General features: G+C 53.6%; 3 protein-coding genes across 3 annotated transcripts; all 3 read left to right on the top strand.

Moving 5' to 3' along the window:
• Positions 1–455: 455 nt before the first annotated feature.
• On the top strand, positions 456–2,298 carry PHACADRAFT_259165 (uncharacterized protein; the record flags this gene model as incomplete). Its single annotated transcript, XM_007397641.1, has 8 exons — positions 456–480; positions 533–714; positions 765–797; positions 852–982; positions 1,039–1,050; positions 1,102–1,674; positions 1,774–1,847; positions 1,903–2,298. Coding segments are annotated over 6 exons (808 nt in total), but the record flags the coding sequence as incomplete, so codon positions are not given.
• Positions 2,299–3,609: 1,311 nt separating this feature from the next.
• Positions 3,610–4,829, top strand: PHACADRAFT_259162 (uncharacterized protein). Its single transcript, XM_007397640.1, has 4 exons — positions 3,610–3,695; positions 3,749–4,233; positions 4,283–4,627; positions 4,702–4,829. Exons 1-4 carry the CDS (start codon positions 3,632–3,634, stop codon positions 4,810–4,812), a joined length of 1,005 nt encoding a protein of 334 aa, XP_007397702.1. The 5' UTR covers positions 3,610–3,631; the 3' UTR covers positions 4,813–4,829.
• Positions 4,830–6,926: 2,097 nt separating this feature from the next.
• PHACADRAFT_30107 (uncharacterized protein) lies at positions 6,927–8,479 on the top strand (the record flags this gene model as incomplete). The annotated part of the gene is made up of 2 exons (XM_007397542.1): positions 6,927–7,968; positions 8,022–8,479. The coding sequence occupies 2 exons, from the start codon at positions 6,927–6,929 to the stop codon at positions 8,477–8,479; spliced, it is 1,500 nt and encodes a 499-aa protein (XP_007397604.1).
• Between the last annotated feature and the right edge of the window lie 113 nt (positions 8,480–8,592).

The following is an 8,592-nucleotide window of genomic DNA, read 5'->3' as shown; positions in this document are numbered from 1 at the left end:
GGCGCTATAAACCGTACCTCTTCCACCTCAGGCCGCAAAGTTTTAGGAATTCCGCTCTTGAGTGACTTCTGTGCTTCCAATGAGCCAGCATCGGATGGCGTCGTAGACATGAGACCATCCCACGGGCTAGGGACAGGAAGGCACTCTTCGTCGTCTCCAAACATTATATTTCCGGTGTTGCCGGTGTGTGGACCGATGTCAGAGAATACAAATATGTTCTCTGGACGGTTCAAACGGCTATTCGAGGGATCATCGTCGGTCTGGGAAGTATTTGTAGTAGTGGAAGGGAATAAGGCGTAGGTCCTTCGAGTCAGGCAGCCCCAGCCTCAATTAGCGAATCATGTGACTCATTGAGCGAGAATGGAAGGTCATATCCACGGTCAGCGGACGGCATCGTCGGAGCGCTTGCATATACCTCTCACCACGACCTTTCGTCTTGTGCTCACCATCCCAACGATGCCATCGCCTCTTGCCTCAACGGTGAAATTTAAGTGCTCAGCTTTATTTCCTTTGGTTTAACGTTTCTTTTTAGACAACCCTGAAGCGCATTCACCGCGAAGTCGTCGACCTCAAGAAGGAAGACCTGGGCAACATAACACTTGGCCCGACCAGCGACAACTTGTTTCAGTGGAAAGCTACAATCCCAGGGCCCGAAGGTAGTGTCTACGAGGGCGGATTATTCAATGTAGATATCACTCTGGGTCATGATTATCCGTATGTTGTGAGCTTTCTGGCTGCTTATCGCTCGCTGACCCCCTTCGTAGATTCTCTGCGCCACATATGACCTTTCGCACGCGGTACGCCCGAAGTGATACTGCTCTTGTCAAATTTTACTTACATGGACTTCATAGTATCTATCACATGAACATCAACGAACGCGGAGGCATATGTATTGACATCCTCAAGCACAATTGGTCACCCGCTCTATCACTGTTCAAAGTGGTACTATCACTATCCTCGCTTCTTACAGATCCCAATCCAAGTAAGTATACATCCTGTTTTTTTCGAGCTTTGTTAATCCCCAAGATTCGTGCATAGGAGATCCTCTAGGTAAGCGTCAGACGCTTGTCATCCTGAGAGAACAATGCTTACACTGTGTAGTCCCGTCCATTGCCACGGAGTTTGTAAAACATCGCGAACAACATGATCGTACAGCCCGGCAATGGACTCAACTCTATGCACTTCCCCCGCCCCCTCCGGCGCCGCCAGTGACAACGATCCCGAACTCCCATGCTAAGGGGAAAACGCGAGCTTCTGCCACCCCCATCGCCTCCCCTGCTCTCAACAGCGCACGTGCAACCGCGCGGGCGATACCGAGCTCTTCAAGGCGAGACGAGCCGATCGTGATTGAAGATTCTGACAGCGAGAGCGGGACCCCGTTGCGGACGACGACGAAGCGCAAACGAGGTCCGGATGAATTCGAAATTACACCTGAGGCGAGTTCGCGAACTACCCGGAGACGAACTGGACGAGGATCGGCTGCACCTGCTCCGCCAGATTCGGAGGTCATCGTCATCGAAGACTAGGAGCCTATATCCACCGAGGCGACACCTTGGGCTGTGGCGGTCGTTTCGCACACCTATTGTTTCTCCTCATCACAATTCCTTACACATCAGCACACACCTTGTACACTGGGCGGCTATTTTACTCTGATGACACGCGATGTAGGTTAATGTATGTTTTTTTATCAGAACCTCGACGGTCCCTTCCCCATGAGTTCTCCCCAGTCGCTCGATGTGAGCCTCGATCCCTTGACTGAAAGCTTGTCTGCAGGCAAACGGCCATGGAAACGGCTGCATGGTCCTGCTCTGGAACCAGCTCTGTGTTGGCTGCACAACAGATGAATGGCTCGTAGGCGTTTTTATCGCGCGCCTGAACGCACTGTACTTAGACGCCATACAGGACCAGACCGCGTCAAAAAGGAGCTGCAGAGAAACCCTGACCTTCTGCAGCGGCGAGTGCAGACGACAGAGAACCTTATGTTTGACCTAGGTTGGTAGCGAGGGTGGAGTTCAGTGGGGCCCGTTTCGTCTGTTCGTAGAACGGCGCTAGCGGTCCGGGGTGCACGGGGACCCCCAACCTCTACCATCCCCGGAGCCCCTGGCAGCACGTTAGCTGCCTTAGCTGAAAGAGGTCAAAGGCCGATAGCACCTCTGTTTTTTCGCAGAGATGCCGCGCCTCAACTGTCTCGTTGTGGTGCAAGAAAAGGCTCTACCACGATGTCGTTGTGGTGCAAGAAAAGGCTCTACCACGATGTCGTTGCGTCGCTTTGTACAACGGCGGCCTGAGACCCGAAGTATTATACACGCGGAATCCCGCGAAAATGTGGTACTCAACTACGCAGACGTTCCAGTGGTTTCTGTCAGCCCTTGATACGATGCGAGTGGTACCCCCGCCTGATGCCGTTATGATGCGCAAACTGACTGGACAGAGGCACACTACAGATAACATACTCCGTCTTGAATCTTGAAGACAGTGCTCGACTATCTGCAAAATTTGCAGAACGAGCAGAAGGTCGGGGTGCGAAGTGCTGACCACCAGTAAGCTCTGTCCACTTACACTGAGCTCTGAGTTTCTCCCATTAGATACTACAAATGTCCTTTCAAGCCATGCTATGTCAAGGACCCGAGCTGGAACCAGCTGCACGAGCACATAAAGCATCGTCTTGGCGTGAGCAGTGGGACGGCTGCGTGTGCTACACCTATGGATTCAAGTAGCCTTGTAGAAAGCCTCCCAGGTTTGTCGCTGAGCCACCCGGTCAGTCGTCTAACGCCGCGACAAGATACTCCGCGAGATGGCCTCAAGAGCATTAAGGACGATTTGGAATCATCCGCGATGATGCCGGTCATCGAGCCACACATGTCCGACGCTACCTGCAGAGGACGTATGATTTTCCAATTCCGCATGAGCATGCACTAGATCCTATGAACGAAAAGCAACATGAAGAGCTGGTCGTCGATAGCCGTGACCTACAGCAAAGAGTTACAAGCACAGCAACGACAGCAGATCCGTATCCAGCGAACTCTTTTGCGAACAGATTTGCATCTCGCCGGCGCCACAGAGCCTGCGGTTTGTATCATGAGAGGGCGCACTGAGTTCACGTACTCTTCCTTGTCGGTGCCGCCTCTTTGTGCGCTCTAGACTCGTTGTACATCCTCGGCCTGAGTCTCAACTCCAGTCGTTCTCCAGGTTTCAGCGGGCTCCCGGCTCTCCAGCTTGACTCTGCTAGACTAGTACGTTACGTTCGTCCGAGCAGGAGCCGCACTACCGTCGTGTGCTAGCTTCCTTCCGTTTATTCCTTGCTGTGCTTTCGCCACACTAGACATTGTATTTTATCACGCCGTACTAGTATTTCGTCTTGCCTGGCAAACATTGAGAGAATTACCAATAGTTGCGGTCCAAGCAGAGAGCAGGATAATCCGAGCGAGCGCTTTCCGCGAATATTAGACGCCCTGAGCCACTCTGGACATGTGATTTAGACGCGGTAAAGCAGCTCGCCATAAAAGTCGCGTCCAAAGGGTCCGGACATGTTCCACCATAAGTCTTCCCCGTCATCGACGTCGACTACAAATACAGCGCCGCTTGCTTGCATCACCCCACTTTCTCTCATTCCCCAGTTTTTGCCGCACCCATGTCCAAAGCCAATCCCAAGAGTGCACGACCAAGACTGGAAGACGATGCGGACGATCTCGACGGTGAGCGTGAATTTGGGTGGCCCATGTTTGCATGCGCTCACCCAGTGTCACAGACGTACTCGGCCGATTCGCGGGAGAGAAACGCGGCGAGCCGAAGGCGAGAACTCCGCCTGCACCTAGCACGCCAGGGCCATCGGCGTCCCGACCAGAAGTGCCGCCAAATACTGCCACCAAGAAGTCTATCATGGACGAGCTCTCCGTAGGCGATGACTTCGCACGTGAACTAGCGGAGGGTATGGCCGTCCTCATGCGTGAGATTGCAGCAGAGTCGGCGCAACAGAGCGGTGAGGGTGGCGTGAGCGCAGACGCGTCGGACGAGGACAAACGGCGAGAGGCGACGTTCAGGAAGGCATGGGAGGACATGATCGTCGAGGGTATGAACGGCGCACTGGACGTGGAGGACTTCGACAAGAACGCGAAAGGAAAGGCTCCTGCGAAGCCTGGGGAGGCAAACAAGACCCAGGTCGAGGATGATGCTTTCCAGTCGAGTCTCAGATCTGCCATGGACAATCTAAAAGTCAGTGAAGACACTGCCAAGGCGAGTACAAGCCGTGTCTCAGGCTTTCTGTGTACTTATACTAGACCAGGAAAGCGAGCCGAAGCCGACAAACGAAGAGACAGACGCGTTCGAGAAGCTCCTTGCTACCCTCGGCGAGAACGGTGGCGAGTCAGAGGAAGAGCTGCAACGTATGCTCGAAACCATGATGTCTCAGCTCATGAGCAAGGACATCCTCTACGAGCCTTTGAAGGAGCTCCATGAGAAATTCCCTGCGTATCTCAAGGACAACGCCGCCACGATTAAGGCAGAAGACAAACAACGTTATGAAACCCAGCAGACGATCGTCGCGAAGATCGTCTCTATCTTCGAAGACCCGAAATATACGCCTGAAGATCAGGACAAGGGTATCCAGATCGTCACCCTAATGAACACGGTGCGTGTCATCGACGTTCTTGTTTTACTTTGTTCCATTTGGTTCATTGGTACCAACAATAACATCTTCTTTAGATGCAATCTCACGGTTCACCGCCACCAGAAATCATGGGTCCACTGCCACCAGGGCTTGAGTTGGGCCCTGACGGCTTGCCCAAGCTACCCGACGGCTGCAGTGTACAATAAGTGTCACCGACTATCACTTCTCGCCCTGTTTTCACTGCACATATCGCATACCCCGGTCCGTTCCATCTTGTCTAGGCTGTACGATGTGGAATATAATCAGCTGTCTTGCATGTAAGTACCTTTGTAAGATACCAGTCTTTTCTCATTGGACTGCTGGACGAGTTGAATCTGCGGAGTTCGCTAGAGCTGCCGCTTGTCACTGCTCTTGGAGGCATCTTAATTTCGCAGAGTTGTACGAGTCAGGTACACCGTCAGCACGATATGAAGCCGGCCACCTTACTTCCTGACCGCTGTTCTCTTGTTGACACCAGGCGTTCTTGTTCTCTCGCCTCGGCGTATACCAAGAGACCCTGGTAAGCTCTATGTTTTTCGCTGTGCGGCCGCGCTCATAACACTTAGTTCGTAGAGCTTCGAGATACATCTATCATTTTATGCGAAAGTTTAAGCCGCCAGCTTGTGATGGTCGTGCTCGACGATCAACGCCCTGAACGCCTTAACCTTTGTCCGACGCTGAGGAAAGAGGTCGGGGAACGGTCTCGCCCATTCTTCTTGAGCTCGTCTACGACATCTTCAGCTACGTACAGCCTGGTGAGTGCAAAGCCGTCCGACCTACGGATGCCGGAAGGGGTGTGCAAGTTGAGCACATAACGCGATGCCAGAGCCCATGCAACGCAAGCGAAATTCACTTGCCCGTAGCGCTGTTTGTCGTGCATGATTTGTTAATCCGCATCCTGTCCTGGAAGCAAGGTTAACAGGCGTACAAGAGTTCCCCTCCTACGACCACTTCTTGGAGTTCCCCCCCCCCCCCCCCCCGCGCCACCGCCATTCGCCACCTGCGACTCGACTTTCTCGAACAATACACGAACGGTTCTGGTGGCCAAACTCTGCAGCCTCGCCTCCGTTCCCTTAACTTTCTCGAGTGCCTGCGCTGCGGACATTACGCCTGAGGGGCGTCGCATTTCTTCGCCATCGGGAGCGGAGCCATGTGCCGAACTTCACCGAGCCAATCACACGACTCTCGCTAAATCAGCTGCAAATCGAGTACAGCGGCGCTAACAGCCCAACCGCTAGGATTATACTAGGTGGCACCGATGCCGCAGTCCTCTCGGAGCTTTTTCCAAGGCGGAGACTCTGCACTTTGTAGTACTCGGTGCGAGAAGGGGTGGCTCTCCTTCATCCTGAACGGTCGTGATCTCAAGCAGCTTGAGGTAGAGCGGCTCGCCCTAGAAACGTGCACAGCGGGTCTGGTCTCTTTCTGACCCTCAGAAAACAGTGAGCTTCAATCACTCGCGGAATCTAATGCCATAGGTACTGGGTACATTCGGCGGGGACATGAGCATGTCGAAGAAGCTGACGTTCGCAGTACTCGTCGCATCGTCTCTCGAATACCTGACCCTGCGCCTGCAACGACCTTTCCCACTCCATGAATAACTTCAATTTTCTCTCAGCTCTGGACATGCTGACTCGTTGGAAGATGAGACGGACATCCTCGACATCCTGTACCAAGCTAGATACAGCATAAATGTCTACTGTTCGACTTGCATAGTGGTATCGAACGACGCGAAGCTATGGCGGTACCCCACACACCGTAAATATCGAGCGTATTGACTCTTCAGCAGCGGGTGTATTGCTCAATGACAGGTGCGCATGCTAGAGACCACGAAGCTCGTGCTTCGACAATGTGTGCTCCAAAAGAACTAGCATACGCGAACTTGCGATACCAGCGAACTTTGGCCCACGTTGTAATTGAGATATGTATATGAGAGCCGAAAGTTTCCTGTAGACTAGAATACACGCCCGAAGGCCTCAAATGTCACGAGATGGGTTGCGACCTGCATAGGTAGCAACTTCGTATTTTTCTCCCTCGGAAGTGCGTTCACCTTGTCGACGCCGGATATCTGAGAGTCATTCAGGCGAACCACGGTCGGCGCCGCATTATCTGATTCTGATGCCTTGACCGCAGTCCTGTAATTCCCATAGCTATAGCCGGTCCCAAAGACGGTCCTCTTCTTCTTGCCTTTACATAAACCAACGATTGTCGATGAGCTCTAGTACTGTGTAGCCACGCTCACGATATTCAGCTAATTGCAGGGCTTGACCTCACTAGTACTACTATGCCATGCGAAACTCTGAGCCGCCGGCTTGCGACGGTTGTACCCGACGATCAGCGCCCTGAAATCGCATTCGATAGCGAGGAAAGAGGTGGGGAAAAAATCCCACCCATTCCCCTCGAGATCATTGACGACATTGTCAACTATTTGCATCCCGACAACCAGAGCGCCGTCCAATCCACGGGCGCTGGCTGGCGCACCCTGTGCGCAGACGCATCGCAAGGCCAGGATCAACTAAAACCCGTGCAACGTAAGCACGCCCTACTTGCATGCAGTGCTGTCTGTCGTGCATGGAACTCGGTGGTTCGTCCCCATCTCTTTCGCGACGTAACATTTGTCGTCCGTGCTCCGCACAGGAAGAAAGGCCAGGAGGCGTACAAGACGTTTGCCGACTATGATCACTTCTTGCGGTCCTCTCCCGCCGCCGCCGCCGCCGCTGTACACAAGCTGAGACTAGGATTTCCGAACCGCTACAAGTTTGGTGCGACAAGCGGCCAGCAGCTGCATCTTCATGCACTTTCTCTCTTTCTCTCCCATATGCCTGCCCTCGAGACGCTGCACCTACGGAATGTGCAGTTTGCTCGCCTTTCAACCCCTCTTACCGGGACGACTGCCGGGCCATTCATGCGATTCTCGCTGAAAGAGCTGCAGATCGAATACAATGAAGATGACATGCCTAGTCCCAACACGGCCGTTATGGACGACACAGAGGCGGTCATGCTCTCCGGGATTTTTGCCAAGGCAGAGACGCTACATCTAACGGGCCTCAGCGTCCGAAGAGACGACCCTCCTTTGTTCCTGGGAGACCCTGGCCCCGAAAAGCTTGTAGTAGAGCGACTCGTGGTACAGCACGCGTATAGCGGGCCTGAGCTCTTTTCCGCCCTGCGTAGTGCAGGCAGCCTCGATCGTCTGCGATCGTTGGAAGTACGCATGGTGGCCGAGCTCGACGAGGAACAAGACATGCTGAAGAAAGTAGCGTTTGCCGCGCTCGTCGCTCCGTCGCTCGAGCACCTAACCGTAACCCTGCATCGCCATGAGACAGCCTGTGAGTTAAGCAGACCTTCGTGATTGTCCCCAAAAAAGACTGAGCTATTGCAGGCGGGAGAAACGTCCTCGATATCACCTCATTCACGAGCCTGCGCACAGTATCGCTGGGCTTTACAGTTCCGAAACACCCCATCCGTTACCAGCATGTCCTCCGCCACGTCCTGCGCTCTTTCCCGTTGCCGCAGCTCTCGCGCGAGCAACACCCTCACCTAGAGGAGCTTCGTCTCTGCATCAACTTCGACTTGTCTGGATTTGTCTTCGCCGGACTGCCCGAGGCGAGCGAGCGACGAAGGCAGCTCGCCCCCAGGGAAAACTTATCTTTGGTGTCAGAGCAACAGAAAAGTCTCGACGAGATTGACCAGAGGCTAGTCGACACTGTCGAGCGTTGCGGTCTGCGCGGCGTCATCGTCGAGTATGAGGCGAGGAGTGATGTGGATGTGAGGCCGCTGATACACGAGACGTTCCCGAGGTTGCGTCAGTTGAGTCTACTGGATCTACGAGTCAGGTAGCAGATGTTCTTCGCGTAGTCAGTTTGAAAAGGTCTTTTTGCTCTTGGTAAATAATGGTTTGCGGTAGTGATGGCAAGGGTACTTTTGTGCAAGATCTCGACTGTCAGTGTGGA

This window comes from Phanerochaete carnosa, assembly GCF_000300595.1.
Source record: "Phanerochaete carnosa HHB-10118-sp unplaced genomic scaffold PHACAscaffold_7, whole genome shotgun sequence".
Taxonomy (NCBI): domain Eukaryota; kingdom Fungi; phylum Basidiomycota; class Agaricomycetes; order Polyporales; family Phanerochaetaceae; genus Phanerochaete; species Phanerochaete carnosa.
Note: the sequence above shows the minus strand (reverse complement) of the source record. Positions and strands in the feature narration are given on the sequence as shown.